The sequence below is a fragment of the Mauremys mutica genome, chromosome 12 (assembly GCF_020497125.1).
Source record: "Mauremys mutica isolate MM-2020 ecotype Southern chromosome 12, ASM2049712v1, whole genome shotgun sequence".
Taxonomy (NCBI): Eukaryota; Metazoa; Chordata; order Testudines; family Geoemydidae; genus Mauremys; species Mauremys mutica.
Window position 1 is genome coordinate 2864229 of NC_059083.1, and position 25350 is coordinate 2889578.

Here is a 25350-nt window from a genome sequence, read left to right on the forward strand (position 1 = left end):
GGGGAGGCAGCAGGGGGCTCTGCCCGGGCAGTCAGGGCTCCCCATGGCCCCAGGGCAGCACTAGGGGCTGGGCTGCAGGGGGGGGGCAGCAGGGGGCTCTGCCCGGGCAGTCAGGGCTCCCCATGGCCCCAGGGCGGCACTAGGGGCTGGGCTGCGGGGGCGGCAGCGGGGGGCTCTGCCTGGGCAGTCAGGGCTCCCCATGGCGGCGCTGGGGCCTGGGCTGCAGGGGGGCAGCAGGGGGCTCTGCCTGGGCAGTCAGGGCTCCCCATGGCCCCAGGGCGGCGCTAGGGGCTGGGCTGCAGGGGGGTAGCAGGGGGCTCTGCCCGGGCAGTCAGGGCTCCCCATGGCCCCAGGGCAGCGCTAGGGGCTGGGCTGCAGGGGGGTAGCAGGGGGCTCTGCCCGGGCAGTCAGGGCTCCCCATGGCCCCAGGGCGGCGCTAGGGGCTGGGCTGCGGGGGTGGGGGCAGCAGGGGGCTCTGCCCGGGCAGTCAGGGCTGTCCCTGGGTGTCGCTAGGGCGCCGTGCTGCTGGGGTGGCTTGGCGGGTGTGTGTGTGTGTGGGGGGGGACGAAGAGGATTCTTTGTGCACTGACCCCCCCCTGACCCCAGGCAAGTACTGGATCGACCCCAACGAGGGCTGCTCCCGGGACTCCTTCAAGGTGCATTGCGACTTCACGGCTGGCGGGGAGACCTGCCTCTTCCCCACCAAAGAGATGCAGAAGGTGAGTGTGATGGGGGTGGGGGCTAGGGGCCAGGACTCCTGGGTTCTCTCCCAGCTCTGGGAGGGGAGTGGGGGCTGGTGGGTTAGAGCCAGGGGGGCTGTGGGCCAGGACTCCTGGGTTCTCTCCCCGGCTCTGGGAGGGGAGTGGGGGCTGGTGGGTTAGAGAAGGGGGGGGGGCTGGGAGCCAGGACTCCTGGGTTCTTTCCTGTTATAACAGCCCCAAGTGGCCGCTGTCTGGTTTTGGCACTAGAGCAGCTGTGGCTGGCTGAAGGGAGGATTTAGCCCCAGCCTCGCCCCCGGCTCCCAGCCAGGCTCAGCGCATTTGGGGCACCCCAGGTGCAGCCCCCGAGCCTGTCTCTCCTGGTCTCCCCCGCCAGGTCCAGATGTCTGTGTGGCAGGAGGAGAAGCCCCCGCGCTGGTTCAGCCAGTTCCGGGAAGGAAGGAAGGTGAGAGCCGGGCCGGGCGGCCGGTGGGGGTGTCCTGGGCTTGGAGTGACACCACCAGGGTCACCCCGACAGCCGGCCTGGTCCTGGGGATCCTGCACCCCGATAATACAGCTCATGCCCCCCATACACGGCCCTGGCACCTCTGAATGAGCCCCAGAGATAGGCCCTGCCTGAGCGCAGGGCCGGCTCCAGACCCCAGCACGCCAAGCACGTGCTTGGGGCGGCATGCTGCGGGGGGCGCTCTGCCGGTCGCCGGGAGGGCAGCAGGCGGCTCCGGTGGACTTCCCGCAGACGTGCCTGCGGAGGGTCCGCTGGTCCCGCGGCTTTGGTGGACCTCCCGCAGACGTGCCTACAGGAGTTCCACCGGAGCCGCGGGACCGGCGACCGGCAGAGCGCCCCCCCCCGCAGCATGCCGCCGTGCTTGGGACGGCGAAATCGCTAGAGCCGCCCCTGCCTGAGCGTGTGTGTGTGTGTGTGTGTGTGCGTGCAGATACCTCCTGTACCCCCCAGCTCCAACACTGACCCCCTGCTGACACCTGGGGTCTCCAGTGACCGCACCCCCCTCCAGCTAACGTCCGTCCATCCCACCTTTCAACTCCTCTGTCATTCACCCCCCGGAATCCCCCTCCGTGCCCAGCCCTGAGGGTGTATCTCTCTGGCCCCAGACTCTCCTCGATCTGACCCATCCCTGGACCCACCTGGAGTCTTGTCTGCCTGGCCTGTTCCCCATCTGATGTCTGTCCAGCCCTGAGTCCCTCTGTCTGCGGCGTGGCAGATCCACCCCCGAGAAACCCGTCTGTGGCTCTGTCCATGCCCCTTGGGGTGACCAGGCAGCGAGTGTGAGACATCGGGACGGGGGTGGGGGGTAATAGGAGCCTATATAAAAAAAAAAACCCCAAAATCAGGACTGTCCCTATAAAAGCGGGATGTCTGGTCACCCTCATGCCCCCGTCCTCGGAGCTGTCCATCCCCCGTCCTCCGCTCTGCCCACCCGTCTGTCTCCGGCTCTGTCCATCTCTCTCCCTGCCTCTGGCGCCCTTCACCACAGAGCACAGACTCTGATCCCCACTGAGTGCCCCCCGGGCAGGGGCTCCCCAGGCCTTGCCCCGAGCGGGGAGTGCGGGGGGTGGCTGCCACGTGCATCTCCCCCTAACGTGTCCCTGCCCCCCCAGTTCTCGTACGTGGACGCGGACGGGCGCCCGGTGGGCGCGGTGCAGCTCACCTTCCTGCGGCTGCTCAGCGTGGCCGCCCGGCAGAACTTCACCTACCACTGCCAGCGCTCGGTGGCCTGGCACAGCGCCGCCTCCGGGGGCCACCAGCGCGCCCTCCGCCTCCGGGGCGCCAACGAGGAGGACATGAGCTACGACAACAGCCCCTACATCACGGCCCTCACCGACGGCTGCGCGGTGAGCGGGGCCGGGGCGGGGAGCCGGGGGAGGGACAGGCTGGGATGGGGGGGCAAAGGGCGAGACGGGACCATGTGGAGGTCTGGGGAGGGTCAGATACACTGGGACGGAGGCGCTGGGAGGGAGGGATGTGTGACGCACCCCATAGTGCGTTATAGAAATATGCTTATGAATGTAAATATGACATAACTGGGATACGTTCATGCTACATAGGCCATGTCACAGATCTATGCACAGGTTACGTTCTACGGAATGTTTTCATCCTATTCATAATCATGTATCATTTTTATATCGGAAGTTATGAGCGTTGGCTTGATGCTTCGATTTCAAGTGTTTGCTGTAGGAAGCACCTAAGGCAGATGTGATCAAGGAAGTGTGAGGGGTTATTCAAGTAATTGGAAGTACTTGGTTAACAATGGGCCTTGACAGAGGCCAGTCCCCATCTGAGCTTTCCTGGGAACGTTCCTGGAGAGAACTGAGTCATGCAGGGACATGTGACTTGCCCATGTGACTCCCAAACTCCAGCTTGTAGAGGGGATTCTACACAGGGGGAGGGAGGGGTTTAGACCCACAAGGAGACACTATGTAAAGCCTTGGGAGACCCCTCCATTTTGTCTTCAGCTGGCTCAAGGGAGAACCTGTCCACCCCACCAGGGTACCTGAAAGAAACTGGAACAAAGGACAGTAACGACCCCAACCTGTCACAGTGGCGGTATGAACAGGATCCGAACCTGTGCGGGGAAACCCCATTGGATTTCGAACACTATGACGGGCGGGATCGCAGAAACCCCTTGGGAACTGCCACCTGATGTGCTGAGACGGCCTCTGAGCCCGTTTTCCCTGCCAGCCTGGGGGTTCAGTGCCCTGCCTGGTTTGAGCTAGACCCACCCGTCTGCTACAAACACAGACCCAGGTCGGAACCACGTCCCCCACAAGCTGCAGCCTTAACGGTAAACAACTTAAGACGTGCTCCTGTCTCCAGCACTCAGACCACTCCCAATGGGGTCCAAACCCAAATCAATCCGTTTTACTCTGTATAAAGCTTAGAATAGAACATGCAAGTCTAAGCCTAACACAGTCAGACAGTGAACACAGATAAAATCTCACCCTCAGAGAGGTTCCAATAAGCTTCTTTCACAGACTGGAGACGCCTTCCTAGTCTGGGCCCGTCCTTTCCCCGGTACAGCCCTTGTTCCAGCTCAGCTGGTAACTGGGGGATTTCTCATGACTGCAGCCCCCTTTGTCCTGCTCCACCCCCTTTTATAGCTTTGGCACCCGGCGGGAATCCTTTGTCCCTCTCTGGGTCCCCACCCCTCCGTCTCCATGGAAAAGCACCAGGTTAAAGATGGATTCCAGTTCAGGTGACATGATCACATGTCACTGTAAGACTTCATTGCCCACTTGCCAGCACACACGGATACAGGAAGATTTACAAGTAAACAGAGACGTCTGCAGTCAATTGTCCTCCTTAATGGGAACCATCAAAATTCCAAAGCACCATTAATGTCCCACACTTTGCATAGTTACAATCAGCCTCAGAGTTACATTTCATATTCCTCGTTTCAGATATAAGAGTGGTACATTTATACAAATAGGATGATCACACTCAGTAGATTATAAGCTTTGTAATGATCCCTTACAAGAGACCTTTTGCATGAAGCATATTCCAGTTACATCATAGTCACACTCATTAGCATATTTGCATAAAATCATATAGAGTGTGACGTCACAGGATGGATACCCGGGGATGGATGAATAGACAGTTGCAGGATGGAGGAGAGTGGATGGATACACTAGGAGGGAGGGATGGATGGATGGGGAGGGGTGGATCGATGGAGCAATGGATGGATACACTAGGAGGGAGGCTGGAAGGATGGAGGGATTGATGGATACACTAGGAGGGAGGCTGGAAGGATGGAGGGATTGATGGATACACTAGGAGGGAGGCTGGAAGGATGGAGGGAAGGATGGAGGGATTGATGGATACACTAGCAGGGAGGCTGGAAGGATGGAGGGATGGATGGATACACTAGGAGGGAGGCTGGAAGGATGGAGGGAAGGATGGAGGGATTGATGGATACACTAGGAGGGAGGCTGGAAGGATGGAGGGAAGGATGGAGGGATTGATGGATACACTAGCAGGGAGGCTGGAAGGATGGAGGGATGGATGGATAGACTAGGAGGGAGGCTGGAAGGATGGAGGGAAGGATGGAGGGATTGATGGATACACTAGCAGGGAGGCTGGAAGGATGGAGAGATGGATGGATACTCTAGGAGGGAGGCTGGAAGGATGGAGGGAAGGATGGAGGGATTGATGGATACACTAGGAAGGAGTCTGGAAGGATGGAGGGAAGGATGGAGGGATTGATGGATACACTAGGAGGGAGGCTGGAAGGATGGAGGGAAGGATGGAGGGATGGATGGATGCACTAGCAGGGAGGCTGGAAGGATGGAGGGATGGATGGATACACTAAGAGGGAGGCTGGGAGGATGGAGGGATGGATGGATACACTAGGAGGGAGGCTGGAAGGATGGAGGGATGGATGGATGCACTAGGAGGGAGGCTGGAAGGATGGAGGGATGGATGGATACACTAGGAGGGAGGCTGGAAGGATGGAGGGATGCACTAGGAGGGAGGCTGGAAGGATGGAGGGATGGATGGATACACTAGGAGGGAGGCTGGAAGGATGGAGGGAAGGATGGAGGGATTGATGGATACACTAGGAGGGAGGCTGGAAGGATGGAGGGAAGGATGGAGAGATGGATGGATGCACTAGCAGGGAGGCTGGAAGGATGGAGGGATGGATGGATACACTAAGAGGGAGGCTGGGAGGATGGAGGGATGGATGGATACACTAGGAGGGAGGCTGGAAGGATGGAGGGATGGATGGATGCACTAGGAGGGAGGCTGGAAGGATGGAGGGAAGGATGGAGGGATTGATGGATACACTAGGAGGGAGGCTGGAAGGATGGAGGGAAGAATGGAGGGATGGATGGATACACTAGGAGGGAGGCTGGAAGGATGGAGGGAAGGATGGATATACTAGGAGGGAGGCTGGAAGGATGGAGGGATGGATGGATACACTAGGAGGGAGGCTGGAAGGATGGAGGGAAGGATGGAGGGATTGATGGATACACTAGGAGGGAGGATGGAGAGATGGATGGATACACTAGGAGGGAGGCTGGAAGGATGGAGGGAAGGATGGAGAGATGGATGGATACACTAGCCGGGAGGCTGGAAGGATGGAGGGATGGATGGATACACTAGCAGGGAGGCTGGGAGATATGAAGGGAAGGATGGAGGGATTGATGGATACACTAGGAGGGAGGCTGGAAGGATGGAGAGATGGATGGATACACTAGGAGGGAGGCTGGAAGGATGGAGGGAAGGATGGAGAGATGGATGGATACACTAGCCGGGAGGCTGGAAGGATGGAGGGATTGATGGATACACTAGGAGGGAGGCTGGAAGGATGGAGCGATGGATGGATACACTAGGAGGGAGGCTGGAAGGATGGAGGGAAGGATGGAGGGATGGATGGATACACTAGGAGGGAGGCTGGAAGATGGAGGGATGGATGGATACACTAAGAGGGAGGCTGGAAGGATGGAGAGATGGATGGATACTCTAGGAGGGAGGCTGGAAGGAGGGATGGATGGATACACTAGGAAGGAGTCTGGAAGGATGGAGGGAAGGATGGAGGGATTGATGGATACACTAGGAGGGAGGCTGGAAGGATGGAGGGATGGATGGATGCACTAGCAGGGAGGCTGGAAGGATGGAGGGATGGATGGATACACCAGGAGGGAGGCTGGAAGGATGGAGGGATGGATGGATACACTAAGAGGGAGGCTGGGAGGATGGAGGGATGGATGGATACACTAGGAGGGAGGCTGGAAGGATGGAGGGAAGGATGGAGGGATGGATGGATACACTAAGAGGGAGGCTGGAAGGATGGAGGGAAGGATGGATACACTAGGAGGGAGGCTGGAAGGATGGGGGGAAGAATGGAGGGAAGGATGGATACACTAGGAGGGAGGCTGGAAGGAAGGATGGAGGGAAGGATGGATACACTAGGAGGGAGGCTGGAAGGAAGGATGGAGGGATGGATGGATACACTAGGAGGGAGGCTGGATGACCAGACAGTTGGCGGGGACAGAGGGCAGGAACAGAGGGCAGAGCCCGGGTCGCCGTGGCGAGAGAGGCCCCCCCGGGGGAGCCTGTGGCAGGAACAGCCCCTGGAGCCACTGACCCCACGGCCTGACCCTCCCCCCGTCCCTCCCCCTGCAGCGGCGGAAGGGCCCGGACAGGACGGTGCTGGAGGTGAACACGCCCCGCGTGGAGCAGCTCCCCCTGCTGGACGCGCACTTCACGGACTTTGGGGAGCCCAACCAGAAGTTTGGGTTTGAGGTGGGATCCGTCTGTTTCCTGGGCTAGGACCAACCCCCGTGAGCCCTGCCCTGGTCCCTGAGGGACTGTCCCAGCCTGGCCCAGGCCCCACCATCCCCCGAGCAGCGAAGCTACGGGACCTACCGGCCACCCGAGGGACGGACCCGCCACGACGACCCACAGCCACCGAGACCGACGCACCCGGCGCTGGGACCAGGGACCGGAGAGAGACACCGAAGAGACGTCACTGCTTAGAGCCCTCCTGTATTTTAACATGTAGCGAGAGGACAGTTACACCCACGCGCTGGCTGGATCCCTCGGAGCCCCACAATCCTCCAGCCAGAGCTCCCAGAATGCCCAGCTACATCCCTCATTGCCTGTGGGCCATATTCCCCAGAGTGTCTCAGGGCTCACCCTCCATATCTCCCAGAGCCCCTCAGCTCTAACCCGACTGGAGCCACCCCAAAACGATGGACCCGGTACCCCAATTTCCCTCTGACCGGGGAGCGAAGCCATTAATGTCTAATGAACATTGTGAGCGAACCAGAGTTAATACGTCAGCAGGGCGGCCGGCTCCCCTGTGCCGGGCAGCATCGTGGATAGAGGACCTGGGTTAACCCCCGTGGGCTCCCGTCCCCCCTCCCCACAGTGCTGACACCTGTCACAGTGACCACGACCCTCATGCTTCAGGGCAGGTGCCAGCCTGCAGGGATGGGGTCAGGAGGAAACTTCCTCCTCACTTCCTTTAATTCCTGGTTTAGTCACCTCCTGCACGGTCCCTGCCCTTTCCACCCAGAGCAGCGCAGGTGGGAGGCCAGGCTAGATGGGCCCCTGGTCCGGGCCAGGCTGGGATTCCTCCGCCTCCTTCATCCCTATCAACGGGCTCTAGTCCCCCTCCCTCCCCCCGTACTAATTCACATTTCTTCTTCCTTTGCCATTAATCTCAGTGGGGTGCTCCCCTCCCCCACTATGGTAATTAGTATTGATTTGTGAGGCTCCAACCCCTCCCCCACTGGACTAATTAATATCAAAGGAACAAAACATATTAATTAATATCAGTGGGGTGCCCCCCCCTCCCCCTGGTACTAATTAGCGTTAATTGACATGGACAGGGCTCCATGGCCCTTCTCTGCCCTACCCATGCTCTGTCCCTTCCCTGCCGTACCAGTTACAATAATGAACAAACCCTGTTAATTAACATCTCCCCAAGGCTCAGATCCCCCCACCCCCGGCTGTTTGCAAGGGATCGTTGCTCTGGGTGTATCTTAAAAGCCTTCACTAACCTCCCCCCGTGGGAGAGGCCGAGGAGCGAAGAGAAGGACGCTGGCTAGATTGTTTTATTTTAAATTAATTCTATTATTTAAGGCGCGGAGACATACAGGGGTCTGGGCCCTGTCGCGGAGTTTGAATCCCACACGAGCCCAGCACTCCGGCGACGCTGCCCGTCCTGCAGCTGGGGGGGGGGGGGGTCCAATTGATTTTCTCGGGGCCACCGGACACGTTTCACGGGGCGACTGTCTTGGCTTTTCGGGGTCTGACAGGCGGCGGGCGCCCCCGGTGCTGAGCCGGCGGCCGGTGGAATGTTTGTAAGTAATGTTGGAAGTTGTGTTAATAGATCAGCTAGAATTTTGCTGCTTTTGGGGGGTTGTTATTTTTGGTGTCCTGTCCCCTCGGCTCCCCCCAACCTCCCCCTGGCCTGGCCCTGCCCAGGCGCTTTGCTCCACCCCAGGGCTTTTTCCGTTGCTTCTGTTTTCCTTCACTCCCACGATGAACAACCCCACGTGTGGATCCATGGCCCCCTGCAAGGCCGGCCCGTGGCCTGCACCGGCTGCTGGCAGCTGGATTTTATCCCCGAGCCCAGCACCATTCACCGCCACCCGGTGCGTCATGCAGCCAGTTACACGGGGGTGGGGGGCAAGTGCTTTGCACCCCTTTTGTGCCAGCGAATCCGGTGCGGAGCTGGAACGCTGAGGCCGGCTCTGGTCCCGCGGGGCCGAGCGATGAGCCCCAAAGGGCTGCTGGGCCGGCGGGGGCTGGAGCTGACCTAGAGGAGGCCGGAGGAGCTCGGCTGCCAGGGGCCCCCATCGCTCTGTAGCCAAGGGGGGTAAATGCCTGGCGGTGGGACGAGCTGCCGCAGTTACAGGCCAAGGCCCGAGAACCAGTGGGGGGCCCCGGCCAGGCCCAGGCTGAGGCCGGCACGTAGCCCGTTTCCAGCCCCCAGCGGAGGGAGGGGCTGGCGCAGCCGCCCGCCGGCGCAGAGACGTTCCTGAGTGTGGAGCCGGAGCCAGACACGTCTGTGGCCGGGACGCTCCCGTCGGGGGCCTGGCGCAAGGATCCCGGAGAGCCCGTCCCGCCTGGTGACAGGGACGTGTGGAAATGGCCATGTGAGGGTGAATCGGGCCCAGCTACTCAGCGGTGTAAATCAGCAACGCCCCCCCCTGAGGCAATGTTGGTTTGCACCCGGGGAGGAGCTGCCCCAGAGGGATCCACCCTCAGCCTGGCGTCCAGCGGGGGCCCTGGTGCTGCGTCAGACGGGTGCCAGGCCCAGGCAGGGCTCGCCGGGTATGTCAGAGCCAGGCAGCTACTACTGGAGTCCACACAGAGACACCCACAGCTGACAAGACACACACACACGCATCTCTCTGGTGTGCTCAGGCCCCAGGCTGTGGGGGACACGCCCGGCCGTGTCCCTGTCCCGGCACTGGGAGGAGCTGGACCGAGCTCCCGGAGGCTGAGAATGGCAGAGGAGGGGGACGCAGGCAGGTCACTCAGGGGCTAGAGGCCCTGATCCTGCGAACGTGCCGAATGACGAGCTGGTGAGCGACCCCCTGGAGTTTGTGAGCTGCCGCGTGTGCTGACGTGCTCTGCTGGTTTGGGGTCAAACTGAGCCCCCTCCATGCTACGTTCCCCCCCCCCCACGCCGCAGCAAGGGCCCCCCAGCTGGGCCCCGGCTGCCCCATCGCTGTGGGGCTTGCTCTCCAGCTCTCCAGTGCCGCCCCTTCCCCAGAGGCGGGCGGGGGGGGGCACAGGGGCTCCCGGGAGGAGAGGGGCCGACCGGCTGAGGAGCTGGGCTCAGAGGGGTCCAGGCAGGCACCCAGCGCTGGTTGCGGTAGCAGCCCGGGGAGGGGCGTTTTTAAGGGGTATGAAATGTGACTGTTGATGGTCTCTGTGTTGGGGGGCTTTGGGCCTGGGGCCAGGGGATCCCTGGAATCACATGAGCCAGGGCTCTGGGGGGTGCAGTCCCGGGCCTCTGAAATGTCCCCCGGGTTCTGCTCAGCCAGCCTGGCCTCCTGGTAACTCGGCCCTGGGGATTTCAGCCGGGATCCCTGCATCCGGCCTCGCGCGGAGCTTGTCCTGACTGGCTGTACGTCCCGGTGTAAGCGGGTGGTCGGGGCTCAACTCTCCGGCTGGCGGGAGGGGAGCCACACCGACTCGCTCCTTGTCCCCTCGAACTGGTGGGGCGGCAAGAAATCAGGGTTAGCCCTATCTTACGTCTCAAGCCCTCTGGAGCAGGAAGCTGAACAACAATCAGTCTCAGTACCTTCAGGCCCTCTGGATCAGGGCTGAATGGCAGTTCAATCTAGGCCCCGGCCCTCTGGAGCAGGGGGCTGGGCAACAGCAAACAGTCTCAACAAGCCCAGGCCCTCTGGAGCAGGGGGCTGGGCAACAGCAAACAGTCTCAACAAGCCCAGGCCCTCTGGAGCAGGGGCTGGGCAACAGCAATCAGTCTCAACAAGCCCAGGCTCTCTGGAGCAGGGGCTGGGATAACCACAGTTCAGTATGAGCCCAGGCCCTCTGGAGCAGGGGCTTGGGTAGCACAATAGCAGTCCTAGGCTCAGGTCTGCACAGCAATCAGTCTCAGGAAGGTTCTCGGGTGCAGGCCCTCAGGCAGGGGCTGCACAGAAGGCACACAGTCAGTCCAGGGGCTCAGCCTGACAGCAGGCAGGGCTGAGCAGCAGTTCAGGTCAAGTCTTAAAGCCCAGCCCTAGCTCAGGGCAGGCAATAAACACAGTACAAGGCTCAGACCCTCAGGCAGGGGCTGCACAGCAGTTCAGGTTATCAAAGCCCAAGCCCTAGCTCAGGGCAGGCAATAAACACAGTACAAGGCTCAGATCCTAGTGGCAGGCGCTGAGCAATAACAACCACTCGGATCAGTGCAGGCGATTCTGTCTGCGCTGGGGTGAGGGGGAGACTGCCACCCGTGTGTGGGGTGGCAGGGGGGACACAGGCCCACCCACTCCACTGTGTCCCAGCCCGGGGCCCTATTAGCGGCTAGTCCTGCCGCTGGTCAGTGGGGTCCTGACCGCAACACACTGACATGGGCACCTCGGTGCCTACAGCCTGACAGGGGTCAGCTACCCCCGGGCTACACTCCATTTCCCCCTCCGTGGGTACCTGCTCCTCGGTCGCCGGGAGGTCGGGCCAGTCCATCTGCATGGGCTCCTCGGGACCAGGGCTTGGGGGCAGGTCCGGCAACTCCTGCTGGAAGTCCGGCCAGGCCTGTTCAGGCGGCTCCTCCGGATAACAGCAGGGCGGAAGCGGCGGCGGCGGCTCCTCTTCGTAGCCGGCGCGAGGGAGTCTCAGCGGCTCCTCAGGGTACCGATCCCGGGGAAGCTCTGCTGGTTCCTCATCGTACCGGGCGCGGGGCAGTGGGGGCTAGTCCGGATCGCCGCCTCGGGTCCAGGAGGGTTCCCAGTCTGGAGCTCCCGCCGGCACGTCTGCTCGCGGCGGTGGCTGGCTCCTGACTGAGCTCTGGCGTTCTCCTTTTCTACTTCCTGTCCCGCCCCTTGACTTCCGGGGGGCGGGGACAGGAAGTGGTGGCTCAGCCCAGCTGGGCTTCTGGGAGGGAGCGCCCTCTGCTGGGCAGGAGGGGAGCCACACCGACTCGCTACACCCGGCTACACCCCAAGCTGGGCCCCCCGGACCGGCTGTGACTCGGCATCACACCATCCGTCACTGCGGAGTGACCCCCGGCTGGGGACCCATCCCTCCATAGCCAGGCCCTACAGCCGCCTGGCACTGCCCTGGGACCTGGCCTGCCCCCTGCTCAGCCTGGCCCCACCAGAGCTCCCCCCCCCCATGGGCCCAGGGGACCCTGCCCTCTGTAACAGGTGTGGAGGTGGGGGAGCAGGGCTGTGTTTCCTCCTGGGGCCCCCCTATGTGTCTCCTCCCTGGGGTGAGGGTCTGTTCCCTGGCAAATGCCCAGCTATAAAGACAAGACCTTGTGGTGGTGGCAGCTGTTGCTGGGTGGGTGCGAGCTGAGTGGGCAGGGGGGGAGAGCGCCTGACCCCCCCCGGCCCAGGGGGAGCAGCTGGTCTTGGCCGAGCCCCTGGATTCACCCAGCTGCTCACCCCCGTCCTGCTCTCTGGAGCCCCGTGGGGAGGCTGTCGGCTCTGGGACAGGATTCGCTATGGGTCTGGGACGGGCTGGGACGGGGCAGGGGGGGTCCCTTGGGCTGGGGTCCCTGCAGGGAGCAGCATTTGCTGACGCCGTGGGGCCAGGGAGCGACCCGTGTCTGTCTCGGAGAGCGTCACCAGGGGGCTCCGTTCAGCCCCGCAGCAGCACCCGCTCCGTAGAGCTGGGGAGCAAGAGCAGGAACATGGGGGGGGGTGCAGGATGGGCTGGATTGCTTGGGAAGTGCCTCACCCATGAGGGAGGGGACGTGTCCTACAGACCCCCCCCCACACCCCTACACCCCCAGAACCGGCCCGCAGGGAAGCCGGCCGCACAGGGTCCCGCTTGGGCAGGGGTGTCTGTATCTGTGACCCACAGCCTGTCCCTCCATCTGCACCCCGAGCCTGAGCACCCCCAAGCCCCCATCCTCAGCCAGGACCCCTCATTCTGCACCAGCCCCACTCCTCTGACTGAGCACCCCAGATGGACAGAGCCCCCATACTTCTCTCTAGCATGCGGGGAAGGGGGGGTTCTATGCTGGCTCTGGGACGGGAGTGGGGGCTGGTGGGTTAGAGCCGGGGGCCTGGGAGCCAGGACTCCTGGGTTCTCTCCCAGCTCTGGGAGGGGAGTGGGGGCTGGTGGATCAGAGCAGGGGGGGCTGGGAGCCAGGACTCCTGGGTTCTATCACAGTTATGTGGTTTCTGACAAGTCCCTTGCTCTCAGTGTCCCCCCTGTACCGTGGGGTGAGGACACCGACCGGGGCTGCATTTCACTCGCAGTTTATTCCTCTCCAGTGCAGGGGTGGGGCTGGGCCAGCCCCCGGGTGCCAGCCAGGCTGCAGGCCCGGGGGGGGGGGGTTGGGTGGAAAGTCCCTGGCACCGCAATGACGCCCACCTGTGGGAGCTGGTGTCTCACTGACGCACAAACAGGCAGAGACGCTGGGCCGGGGTTAGCGCCTCCAGGGCTCGGCCAGTGGCAGCGCGGCACCGACCTGGCATCACCGGGCACTGGGCAGAGTTGGGCTGGGAGGGCCGGGGAGCAGAGTGTGCTGGGTGCTGTGGAGGGCTGGGGGGGACTCAGAACCATCCCGGGGGGCTCAGAACCATCCCTGGCGGGGAAGTGAAACCAGGTGAGGGGAAGCAGGCGTCAGTCTGTCCCTCTGTCCACCCACAGGCAGACGGGGTGTGAAGCGACGTGGAGCGTTAACCCTTTCTGGGTCGCGGGGCCGGAGAAACGTCTCCACCGGGCTGTGGGCAACTGCACGGGGACGTTCACGCTGACACTGGATTGACAGCCCTGGACTGCCAAGGCCCCATGGCCTGGCCCCGGCCCCCTAAGCCAGCCCGTCCCCTGCCCTGAGGCTGGATCCGAGCCCCCAGCCCCCAAAGGGCAGAGGCCCTGTGTCCCATCCCTGACCCCCTGAGCCAGCCAGTCTCTCCCCGCCACCCTGGCCCTTCAATGCAGCCCTGTCCATGATAGTTAAGTTGTGACACAGACTGTGGTTAGCACAGCCGCAGGGCGGTGAATAGCCGGGGGGTGGGGCGGGTGGGGGGCAGGAGCAGGGCCGGGATGGTCCGTGTGGGGAGCTGGAGAGGAGACTCCATGGCGGGGGGGGGGGGGCCTTGGCCACCAGTAGGAGCAGCAGGCCAGGCTCTGAGTGACTCACACAGATTCACGCCCTCTCCTGTGTCCCCTCCCGCAGGAACAGCCCATGGGAACAGCTGACAGGGACGTCCCCACGGCCTCGTCTCCCCGCTCTCGGGGACGCTCCCCCACCAGGATCCCAGAGCTCATTGCACCCGATAGCACTGGGGCCAATTCCCCCACAGAAATGCAGCCACCTCTGGGGTGTGGTCTGGCAGCTGGGGCAGGTGACAGTGACAGAGCAGGGCTGGGCTGCGGGGAGGGGGAATGTGAGCACCCAGTCCACATATCGCCCCAGAGGTTGTGGGATCCCCCATAGCTGAGACCCCACAGTCACCCCCCCAAGCGGGATGTGAGACTCTGACTGGGATGGGGCTCCGGTGTCGCTGGTGAGCCTCTGCGCTCCTGGGGGGACGGGGCTGTGACTCCCTGGGGGGTTCGGACCCCTGGATAATAACTGCCCTGCGCCATCCGTGAGCTGCTCCCCTGCCCCATAGCCCAGCTCACTGACAGGGCTCCCCCCCCCAGCCCGGCCCTGTCTCTGCCCCCAGGCCGGGGCGTCCGAGCTGCTGGGCTCCCCTCTTGCAGCTGCCTCTCCCCTGGGAAAGGGGCTTGGGGCTCCCGCTCCCCACGGCCTCCTCCCTGCTGCCTCCACCCCTGGGGAAGGAACCGGTCTGCACTGGGACTGGGAACCCACAGCCCCCCCAGGAGTCACCCCCACCCCCAGAGCCCCCCTCTGGGGTCCTGCCCCCTCCCTCCAGTCAGATCCAGCCCTGCCCAGGCCCCTCCCCAGCACAACCCTGATCCCTCCAGCCGCTGAATGGCCCCAAGGTGTGTCTGGGGAGTCCCCTCCCCGAGGGCAGCTGCTCTGTGCCATGCGCCCCTCCCCCCCCAGCCAGAGTCCAGAGCCCCCAGCCCTGTCCCAGCCCTGGGGGAGCAGTGAGCATGGAGCCGGTGGGGGCTGGGATGATTTATTAGGGTGCAGCAGTTATAACAGCGCCGGCCTCGGTCCGGCTTCCCCCCAGGCTGCGGAGCAGCGTCCCCCAAAGCTTCCCCGAGGGCCGCGGGGTCAGCGAGAGGGAACGTGGGGCTGGGCTGGGGCAGGGAAAGGGTTAACGCAGGAGGGGTCGCCCCGGGGCCCTGCTGGGACTGAGGGGCAGGGACGGGTCCCCAGGGGGGGGCAGCGCGGGCTGGAGCCGGGCAGAGCGCGGGGGGCAGGCGGGGACAGGAAGGGACCGGCCCCAGGTTCTGCATTCTCCGGGCTGGGCGAGGGGCTGAGACAGACGGACGGAAACTCCTGCCGGCCGGGGGATCCGACGCCCAGGATCTAATGCAGGAGCCCTGCAGGGAGAGGGGAGAGAAATCAGCCCCTGGCCGTGGGGCTAGCGGAACGGACGGGGGATTTTCTCTGCCAGGCCCCAGGGCGCCCCAGGGACTCTGCCCGGCAGCCGCAGGGCTGGGGGATGCTCGGCAGGACCCAGGACCCTCTGCCCCCGGGAGCAGCTCGGGGATCGGCCTGAACGGGGACCGAGGGAGCCGCAGCCTCCTCCTCCGCGGGGCCAGCGCCCCATTGACCAGCTGCCCCGGGGCTGAGCCGGGCGGGTGTCACGGGCCGAGGGGCAGAAGCAGCCGCCCCACGGGCGCCCCAGGCAGCCTGTGCTCAGTGTGGGGGGAGGCGGGTGTAACGGGGGAGGGGGATTGAAATTACCTGCAGGTTGGGGAACGGGGCGCCCTGAAAAACAGAGAGAAACATGGTCAGAGCCCTGGGCGGAGGGAGCCGGTTCCTGGGGGTCAGAGCTCCAGCCCCTGCCCCACGGCATGGAACGCCCCCCACTAGGAACCCAGCCCCCCTCCAGCCCCCAGACCTGGGGTTCCCCCCTCCCCCGTTATTACTGTAAATCCCTGACCCAGGATCCCTGCCCGGGGGAGGGGACGGGAAACGCTCTGAGCCCCGGGGCAGGGGCAGCTCCCTGCACTGCGAGGGGTCGGGGTCTGTCCCACCCCGGGGCCTCGGCCGGGGGAGGGGAGAGTGGGAGCCCCCAGCCTGGCCCCGGGGCCCCGCACTGAGATCTCCCCATGGCCCCTGCTCTGTCCCTGCCCTAGGAGGGGGGAGGGTCTGACCCAGCCCCGGGCCCAGGAGAGGAGAAGCCGGGAGGCCCCTGCCAGACTCTGAGCAGCCCCTGCTGGGGGGTGGGGGGGGGAGCTTGCAGCCAGGCCCGGATTCCCCTGAGCTCCCCCAGCCCCACCTCCCCCCAGACCCCCTGGTGCCCCGCCCCCGCCCGGAGCCGTTCACCTTTCTTATTCTTCAGGTAGATGAGGAGTCCGGGCGCCAGGAAGATCAGCCCCAGCACGAAGCCCCCGACCCCCGTCAGCATCTTGCTCCTGGCGGAGTCAGACTGCGCCTCTGAAACAGGGACATGGAACGGGCCGGGTCAGAGCCAGGGGCCTCCGGGCCGGGCTCCCGTCCGCTCCAGTGACCAGCACTGGCCGGGTCAGAGCCAGGGGCCTCCGGGCCGGGCTCCCGTCCGCGCCAGTGACCAGCACCGGCCGGGTCAGAGCCAGGGGCCTCCGGGCCGGGCTCCCGTCCGCGCCAGTGACCAGCACCGGCCGGGTCAGAGCCAGGGGCCTCCGGGCCGGGCTCCCGTCCGTGCCAGTGACCGGCACCGGCCGGGTCAGAGCCAGGGGCCTCCGGGCCGGGCTCCCGTCCGCGCCAGTGACCAGCACCGGCCGGGTCAGAGCCAGGGGCCTCCGGGCCGGGCTCCCGTCCGTGCCAGTGACCGGCACCGGCCGGGGCAGAGCCAGGGGCCTCCGGGCCGGGCTCCCGTCTGCCCAGTGACCGGCGCCGGCCGGGGCAGAGCCAGGGGCCTCCGGGCCGGGCTCCCGTCCGCGCCAGTGACCAGCACCGGCCGGGGCACAGCCAGGGGCCGGGGCCTGCAGGAGCAGCTTTGGGAGAATATGCCCCACCTCAGAGCTCCTCCTGGTCTGGGATCACCAGAGCTCAGCTCAGGCCCTGCAGCACGAGGTGTGATATTCCTGCCCATTGTCAGCATGAACTAGTCTAGCCCTGGATGCTCCTGTGAGCCACAGAAATGGCCAGTCCCTTTGTGAACCTTGCTCAGTTCTTGGGCTCAGTGACACCCTGTGGCAGTGAGTTCCACAGGCTAATTACACAGGGTGTGGGAAACGTCTTTCCTTTTACCAGGTGTGAATTTGGCCCTTTCCATTCCACTGAGTGTCCCCTTGTCCTTGTGCTGTGAGACACGGAGAACAGATGCTCCCAGCCCAGGTCAATAGATTTGGTCTCGTACAAGTGCTCTAAAAATTGTGAATAGGGTTGATGCTTTTGCTAAACACAAGCACACATGTAAAAATATGGATGTAACTGTTACAATTGTAGAAGATATTAAAGGAACTGGCACATGAAATTGCAAGCCCATTAGCAAGAATTTTTAATGAATTGGTAAACTCAGGGGTTGTACCGTACAACTGGAGAATTGCTAACATAGTTCCTATTTTTAAGAAAGGAAAAAAAAGTGATTCGAGTAACTATAAGCCTGTTAGTTTGACATCTGTAGTATGTAAGGTCTTGGAAAAAATTTTGAAGGAGAGGGTAGTTAAGGACATTGAGGGCAATGGTAATTGGGAAAAAATACAACATGGTTTCACACAAGGTAGATTGTGCCAAACCAACCTGATCTCCTTCTTTGAGAAAGTAACAGATTTTTTAGACAAAGGAAATGCAGTGGATCTAATTTACCTCGATTTCAGTAAGGCATTTGACACGGTTCCACATGGGGAATTATTAGTTAAATTGGAAAAGATGGGGATAAATATGAAAATTGAAAGGTGGATAAGGAACTGGTTAAAGGGGAGACTACAACGGGTCGTACTGAAAGGTGAACTGTCAGGCTGGAAGGAGGTTACTAGTGGCGTTCCTCAGGGATCAGTTTTGGGACCAATTTTATTTAACCTTTTTATTACTGATCTTGGCACAAAAAGCAGGAATGTGCTAATACAGTTTGCGGATGACACAAAGCTGGGAGGTATTGCTAACACAGAGAAGGACCGGGATATCATACAGGAAGATCTGGATGACCTTGTAAACTGGAGTAATAGTAATAGAATGAAGTTTAATAGCGAAAAGTGCAAGGTCATGCATTTAGGGATTAATAACAAGAATTTTAGTTATAAATTGGGGATGCATCAGTTGGAAGTAACAGAGGAGGAGAAGGATCTCGGAGTATTGGTTGCACAGGATGACTATGAGCAGCCAATGTGATATGGCCGTTAAAAAAGCTAATGCGGTTTTAGGATGCATCAGGCGAGGAATTTCCAGCAAAGATAAGGAGGTGTTAGTACCGTTATATAAGGCACTGGTGAGACCTCAGCTGGAATACTGTGTGCAGTTCTGGTCTCCCATGTTTAAGAAGGATGAATTCAAGCTGGAACAGGTTCAGAGACGGGCTACTAGGATGATCCGAGGAATGGAAAACCTGCCTTATGAAAGGAGACTCAAAGAGCTTGGCTTGTTCAGCCTAACCAAAAGAAGGTTGAGGGGGGATATGATTGCTCTTTATAAATATATCAGAGGGATTAATATCAGGGAGGGAGAGGAATTATTTAAGCTTAGTACCAATGTGGACACAAGAACAAATGGATATAAACTGGACACTAGGAAGTTTAGACTTGAAATTAGATGAAGGTTTCTAACCATTAGAGGAGTGAAGTTCTGGAACAGCCTTCCAAGGGGAGTAGTGGGGGCAAAAGACATATCTGGCTTTAAGACTAAGCTTGATAAGTTTATGGAGGGGATGGTATGATGGGATAGCCTAATTTTGGCAATTAATTTGGCAATTGAGCTTTGATTATCAGCAGGTAAGTATGCCCAGTGGTCTGTGATGGAATGTTAGATGGGTTGGGATCTGAGTTACTACGGAGAATTCTTTCCTGGGTGCTGGCTGGTGAGTCTTGCCCACATGCTCAGGGTTTAACTGATCGCCATATTTGGGGTCGGGAAGGAATTTTCCTCCAGGGCAGATTGGCAGAGGCCCTGGAGGTTTTTCACCTTCCTCTGCAGCATGGGGCACGGGTCACTTGCTGGAGGATTCTCTGCAGCTTGAGGTCTTCAAACCGCAATTTGGGGACTTCAATAACTCAGACATACGCTAGGGGTTTGTTATAGAAGTGGAAGGGTGAGATTCTGTGGCCTGCATTGTGCAGGAGGTCAGACTAGATGATCATAATGGTCCCTTCTGACCTTAAAGTCTATGAGTCTATGAGTCTATAAGAAAATTCCCCCTATAAAAGCAGTGTCCTTTTCCAAATCAGGCCAAACCTTATACTGCTAAAGGCATTGACTCTCTGCTGCAACAGGAAACCATTAGTGCGCGTGCTTCCATGTGCAATTCTCCAATTTGGCCAGTACAAAAACCAGATGGATCATGGCATCTTAACAGGGGGTAGCCGTGTTAGTCTGTAGCCACAAAACAACAAGGAGTCCGGTGGCACCTTAAAGACTAACAGATTTATTTGGGCATAAGCTTTTGTGCATAAAACCCCCCATTTCTTCAGATGCATGTACTGATTATCAAAAATTAAATGAAGTGTCTCCAGCTGTTACAGCTCTCGTTTCCAAAATGCCTAATCTAATTAATCTGTAAATCCCGAAGCAAAATGGTTTTCTACCGTTGGCACCTGTTGGGTTTGAATATAACGATAAGCTTTAGATAATGAGTTCAGCACTTCTGGAAGAGTGCTCCCAGCATGGACATGATCAGTACTTTACCCCGAAACCTAAATTCTCACGAGCGTTGAAGTGTAAGAAATACAGCAGCAAATGAATTCCATGTTGATATTGAACTGTCAGCACACCCCACCTCAACCCACTGCAGGAGCAACTAACGCAGCACCCTGGATTTCAACTCCGCACATGGAGTATAAAAACCAGGAAGTGAAATTAACCAAAGTTATCAATAACTACTTCAAAGTGCTCAGAGCAGGAAAATGGAGCTTCCTACGGAAAACTCCAGCAGGAACCACTCCCGTGTATTGATGGTCAATCCATGAGAGGGCACCAGACTAACACCATCTCTAGGAGGATGGGACTAGTACGTGGTACTAGGTGTAGGTGTAACTAGTACGTGGTACTTATCTGTAGGGGTTGTATGTGCTGTGACATTTAGACCTTTGTTGGTAACCCTAATAAAGCTGCTAAAAGACAGACAGACGCTCGTGTACGTGTTAGGTAGCTATGGTCCCCTGTGTTCCTACGGGCTCTAAATCCAGAACAAACAGAGATAACTTTGTTGAACTAGAGACTGTAGCCCAGAGCTGACCCCACTGGAACATAATGAACATGAAACAGAATCAAAGGCCACAGCAGACAGCGCTTTGAAGTCTTGGCTTGGGCCGGTATTCGTGGGGGCTGGGTGACCCAGCACTCTTACCCCAGTGCACGGCGAGGGGCCCCCGCAGGCTGATGTGCTCCACCTGGCAGGTGTAGACGTCCCCGCGCCGGGGGCTCATCTCCAGCATCACCAGGATCTGGAAGGTCCAGTCTCCGTTCTGGAGCAGCTCCGTGGACACCACCCCGGCCGTCTGCTCCTGCCCGTTCTTCAGCCACTTGATCTCGATCCCCGAGGGGTAAAACCCCGTCACCGAGCAAACCAGCAGGTCGGGGTGGAGCTGGGACCCCGATTTCGTGGGGGAAACTTTCACCTTGGGCCGAACTGGGGTGAGAGAGAGGGGCTGGGAAAGGGTCCAGAGACGGAGGGGGCTCAGAGAGAACAGGTGCCCCCCAAGGGAAATACCCCCCCCAATATGCCCAGCACCTGCCTAGGGCGATGCTCCCCAGGGTGTGTGGAGTCCAATCCCCCCAACCATACAGACGGCGCCTTTCCAGGACAGGGCATCCAACCCCCCGATACACCTGGCAGCTGCCTGGGGCAGGGCACCCTGGATGTGTGGGTCCCGTTCCCCAGTACATGCCCAGGACAGACAGGGCTCCCCGTGGTGTGTGGGGCCCGATTCCCTGGCCACCCCGTTCCCCTCTCACTGCCCCAGGGTGGGGCTGGTTCTCTCCTGCCCAGTTGCCCCAGGCGGCTCCAGCAGAAAGGGCCCGAGGGGAGTCGCGTCCTGTTACCCCCCTGGGGACAGAGCCAGGGACTGTCTGATCCTTGGGGCCCAGGGACACAGGGTCTCAGCCCAGGGGCTGCTCCCACCCTCCAGCCAGGGGCACCCTGAGGGGGGAGGGGTGGGGTTGGGGGGTGGGAAGTTCTGCCCCATCGCCCGGCCCCCCACAGCCCAGGAAGGGGGGTAGGAGCCGTAGCAGCTGCCTGCCCCAGATGGTCTGGGGGGGCGCTGGGGGCTGAACCCCTCAGAGCGGTGGGGGGGCTGGGAAGGGGGAGGGGTCAGGCCCTCCCCGAGACTGACCCGGGTGGGGCTCTGCGCGCTGCCGACAGGGGGCGCCGCAGCCAGACCCAGAGGGGGAGATTCCCCCCCCCGTTACCCCGCCCCAGCGCCTGCTGCCCCCCCCCCCATAGCACGAGACGTTCGGTTCCCCCCCAGCCCAGGGGGCGGGCCGGGCCCATAGAGAGGGGCAGCGTGTCCTGCTGCGGCCCCGCCCCCCGCTTACCTGTGCGGCCGACCATCCTCCCCCCCTGCGCCGTCTCGTAGTTGTGCCGGCAGAACCGGTCCACCTCTCTCCGCATCTGCGCCAGTGTCTCGGGCTGGCTGTTCCAGAGCTCGACGTCCGGCCGCCCCAGCTCCGTGTCCGCCACATACACCCCCAGCTCGCTGTCGAAGTGGTCGGTTTGCTGCCGGTCGTAGATCCCTCTCGACACGAACCGGACCCGCTCGGTGCCGTTGGTGAAGTGACACTCCGCCTTCTCCTGGTACAGGAAATGCTCTGGGGGGCGGGGGGGAGACGGGCTGGGCTCAGGGACCCGCCCCCTGCCCCGGGGCTCGGAGCCCAGCGGGGGGGGGGGGGCAACCAGAGCCCCGGGACACCCCCGCCCCCCCGGCACCGCCCTGGATCCACTGGGGGCCGACGGGAACCCCAGGACTGGGGGGGGGGGAATGACAGTAACATGGGGAGACGTGGGGGAGGGGCAGGTTGGGGGCCTGGGGGACACTCAGCGGGGGGCACGGGGGGGGCAGGAGGCACAGCAGATAAATGGGTGCAGGGTGGGGCACACGGTGCGGGGAGACTGAGTCACGGGGGGCACAGCACAGATGGGGGAGGCGCAGGGGGGCTGGGAGCCAGGCCAGGGGCCCTGACACGGGGGCTGGGGGCCTGTCGCTGTGGGGCAGGGGAAGGCCCCAGGGTCTGGCTCTGGAGCAGCCTGTTAATGTGGGTTCACCCCAGGTTTCCCCGTGGCAGGGGGTGTAAAAGGGAACGATTCTGTGCATTGTGTCTCACCCCCATGGGAGGGGCCTGGTCCCCCCATGGCCCCTCCCCCTGCCCACCCTGGGATCCCCCCAAACACCACAGGAGCAGCTGGAGCTCATGGAGGAAAGTCAGAGACCGACACCCAGCACCTGCCCAGGACAGGACTCCCGGGGTGCGTGGGGTCCAATCCCCCCCCCCATACATCTGCTGTCTGCCTGGATGGGGTCTCGTCAGAGCATATGGGGCTGATCCTCCCTGATATACCCAGCGCCTGCCCAGGACAGGACTCCCCGGGGTGTGTGGGGTCCAATTCCCCTGATACGCCTGGTGGCTGCCTGGCACAGGGCACCCAGGGGTGAGTTGGGTCCGATTCCCCCAATACACTCGTGACCAAGATGCGGCTCCGCAGGGCATGTGGGGTCTGATCCCCTTGATACACCCAGCACCCGCCCGGCATGCGGATCCCTGGGGCATGTGGGGTCGTCCAATCCAAACTGAACCTCACAGATACACCCAGCACCCACCTGGGACATGATCCGCAGGGTGTGTGGGGTCCGATCCCCCCCAGATACACCCAGTGTTGCCCAGGACGGGGCTCCCCGGGGCGCTGGGGTCTGACCCCCCCCGATACACCCAGCGCTGCCCAGGACGGGGCTCCCTGGAGCCAGGGGCGGCTCTACGGATTCCGCCGCCCCAAGCAGGGCGGCGCGCCGCGCTGCTTGCACTGCTGGGCGCCGGTCCCACATCTCCGCGGGACCTCCCGCAGACGTGCATGCAGAGGGACCGCTGGTCCCGCGCCTACGGTGGAGCTTCCGCAGTCATGACTGCGGAAGGTCCGCCGGAGCTGCCTGCTACCCTCCCCTTAAAATGCCGCCCCACGCGCGCGCTTGGCGCACTGGGGTCTGAAGCCGGCCCTGCCTGGAGCGCTGGGGTTTGACCCCTCCCCTCCATACACCCAGCGCTGCCCAGGACGGGGCTCCCCAGGGCGCTGGGGTCTGACCCCCCCCCATACACCCAGCGCTGCCCAGGACAGGGCTCCCCGGGGCGCTGGGGTCTCTGCTCACCTGGGGGCTCCGTGCAATGAGCCAGGTGGGTTCTCAGCACCGTCAGTGTCACCAGCAGAGCCCCAGCCCAGCGGCTCCCGGCCCCCAGGATCCGCCCCGCCCCCATCGCTGCTCAGGAGGGAGAGACCTGGAAAGGTGTCGGGACCCCCCAGACTGAGACCTTCTCTGCCCAGCTCCGAGCACCAGCCCCGGGGATTGGGCACCCCCAACCCAGGGGCCAGGCAGCACCGGGGCTGGGCAGCATCATCAGTCGCCAGGCAGAGCCGGCCCCAGCAGGGCTCGGTTCCCTACTTCTCCCTCGCAGGGGGCAGAGCAGGGCCTGGGGTCGGGCTGCAGGACTCGCCCGGCGCCTGCCATGGCGCAGGGACCAGCCCCCACCAGAGCCGGGCCCCCAGCAACGGACCTGGGACCTTCCATCCCCTTCCCCTGGTGCCTCGACCCTCTGCTGCCGGATGGGGCAGGACGGGTGTGGGGGGGAGGTTGCTGGTTTGTCTGGGTACATTTAGTCCCAGGGGAAGGTTTGGGGCTGGCCCCACTGGGAGAAGTTCTGAGCTTCCCCCTCCCCCACCTCCATGGCCCTGAGACCTGCCCCCCCCAGGCACCCCAGAGTGGGGGGGTTCAGTCTCCATGGGTCAGGCACAGCTCGGCCTCCCAGCTGCTCCCACTATGGATCACCCTAAGGGGCTTCTCTGGCCCCCAGCGCCACGTCCACACCTGGGACTGTGCCGGAGCAGGGAGTTGGGGGATTTGAACTGGGAATGTTGCAGGGGGGTTATACTGGGGATGGGAAGGAAGCTCCCTGAGCTGTAACCTGAGCCAGGAGGGGGTGGGAGAAGTGACACCTTCTGCCTGGAGACTGAACAAAGGGAGGAGGAGCAGAGGGGAGGGGGGAGAAAACGGCTGGAGGAATTTTTTTAGTTTCGGGGCTTGGCTACACTGGCGCTTTACAGCGCTCGCTCAGGGGTGTGAAAAACACCCCAGTCCCCTCGGGGAGGTGGCGGACCTGCAGCGCTGGGAGAGCTCTTGCCCAACGCTAGTGCCGCGACCACACTCGCACTTCAAAGCGCTGCCGCGGGAGTGCTCCCGCAACCTCTCCCGCGGCAGCGCTTTGAAGTTGCAAGTGTAGCCACACCCTCAGTTTGGGGCTGGGGGGTGCAACGCAGGGAACCCCAAGCTGGGCTCTAAGCTCCCTGAACCCCCAGAAGGACTTGATTGAGGGGTCCTGGTTGTGCCTACAAGCGCCGCTTGGGACTGTCCCCTGTCAGCTAATAAACCTTCCGTTTTACTGGCTGGCTGAGAGTCGCGGTGAATCGCAGGAAGTGGGGGGTGCAGGGCCCTGAATCCCCCACACTCCGTGACAGGGACAAACTCCCCCTGGTGGTGCCGCTGCATCCGCACTGCTCTGGGCCCCGCTGTGCGCACTCAGCCTGCGGGAACAGGCGTCTGGGTGGGAATTTGCAGTACTGCCAACCCCAAATGCTCCAAAATTATGAGATTGGCTGTAAAATCCTGGGTTTATGTAACAATACCAGCTGTGAGGTTGTCACGGAGTGTGGGGGGAGACAAGGCCCTGCACCCCCGGCTTCCTGCGACTCACCGCGACTCTCAGGCAGCCGGGGACACAGAAGGTTTATTAGCCGACAGGACGCAGCCCCCAGCAGAGCTTTCAGGTACAGACAACAGGACCCCTCAGCCGCGTCCATCTTGGGGGGTGGGGAGCCCAGACCCCGGTGCTGGGCCTCCCCCCATCTCCCCAGCCAGCTGCAAACTGACTCACCCTCCAGCCCCTCCTCCGGCCTTTGTCCCTTTCCCGGCCCAGGAGGCACCTGGTCTCTTTGTCCCCAACCCCTTCCGTTGGCCCCTGGCCGGGGAGGGGCCCAGGCCAGCAGTGGCCAGGAG

At 61.9% G+C, this 25350-nt stretch overlaps 3 protein-coding genes across 3 annotated transcripts in view; 1 reads left to right on the plus strand and 2 right to left on the minus strand.

Annotated features, from left to right (window-relative positions):
* The window catches only part of LOC123346446 (collagen alpha-2(XI) chain-like), a 58695-nt gene extending 50105 nt beyond the window's left edge, over positions 1 to 8590 (plus strand). The window contains exons 57-60 of the mRNA XM_044983843.1: positions 607 to 719; positions 1096 to 1164; positions 2337 to 2570; positions 6862 to 8590. Of these exons, the coding sequence (XP_044839778.1) occupies positions 607 to 719; positions 1096 to 1164; positions 2337 to 2570; positions 6862 to 7008 (563 nt within the window). The 3' untranslated portion in view covers positions 7009 to 8590. The remainder of the gene's footprint in view (positions 1 to 606; positions 720 to 1095; positions 1165 to 2336; positions 2571 to 6861) is intronic.
* The window catches only part of LOC123345793 (endothelial zinc finger protein induced by tumor necrosis factor alpha-like), a 1203704-nt gene that overhangs the window by 547325 nt on the left and 631029 nt on the right, over positions 1 to 25350 (minus strand). The window lies entirely within an intron of this gene.
* On the minus strand, positions 14953 to 23607 carry LOC123346420 (H-2 class II histocompatibility antigen, E-S beta chain-like). Its single transcript, XM_044983810.1, has 6 exons — positions 23452 to 23607; positions 21632 to 21904; positions 20445 to 20726; positions 16292 to 16402; positions 15707 to 15730; positions 14953 to 15339 (listed from the first exon to the last, which is right to left on the minus strand). The coding sequence occupies exons 1-6, from the start codon at positions 23555 to 23557 to the stop codon at positions 15326 to 15328; spliced, it is 810 nt and encodes a 269-aa protein (XP_044839745.1). The 5' UTR covers positions 23558 to 23607; the 3' UTR covers positions 14953 to 15325.

Excerpts from the sequence above, each read along its gene's own strand:
- LOC123346420 (XM_044983810.1), bottom strand. The coding sequence starts at position 23,557 with ATGGGGGCGGGGCGGATCCTGGGGGCCGGGAGCCGCTGGGCTGGGGCT. Across the intron at positions 20,727-21,631 it reads GAGGATGGTCGGCCGCACAG|TTCGGCCCAAGGTGAAAGTT; the intron begins GTAAGCGGGGGG and ends CTCTCACCCCAG. Across the intron at positions 15,731-16,291 it reads CTACCTGAAGAATAAGAAAG|GGCGCCCCGTTCCCCAACCT; the intron begins GTGAACGGCTCC and ends TCTGTTTTTCAG.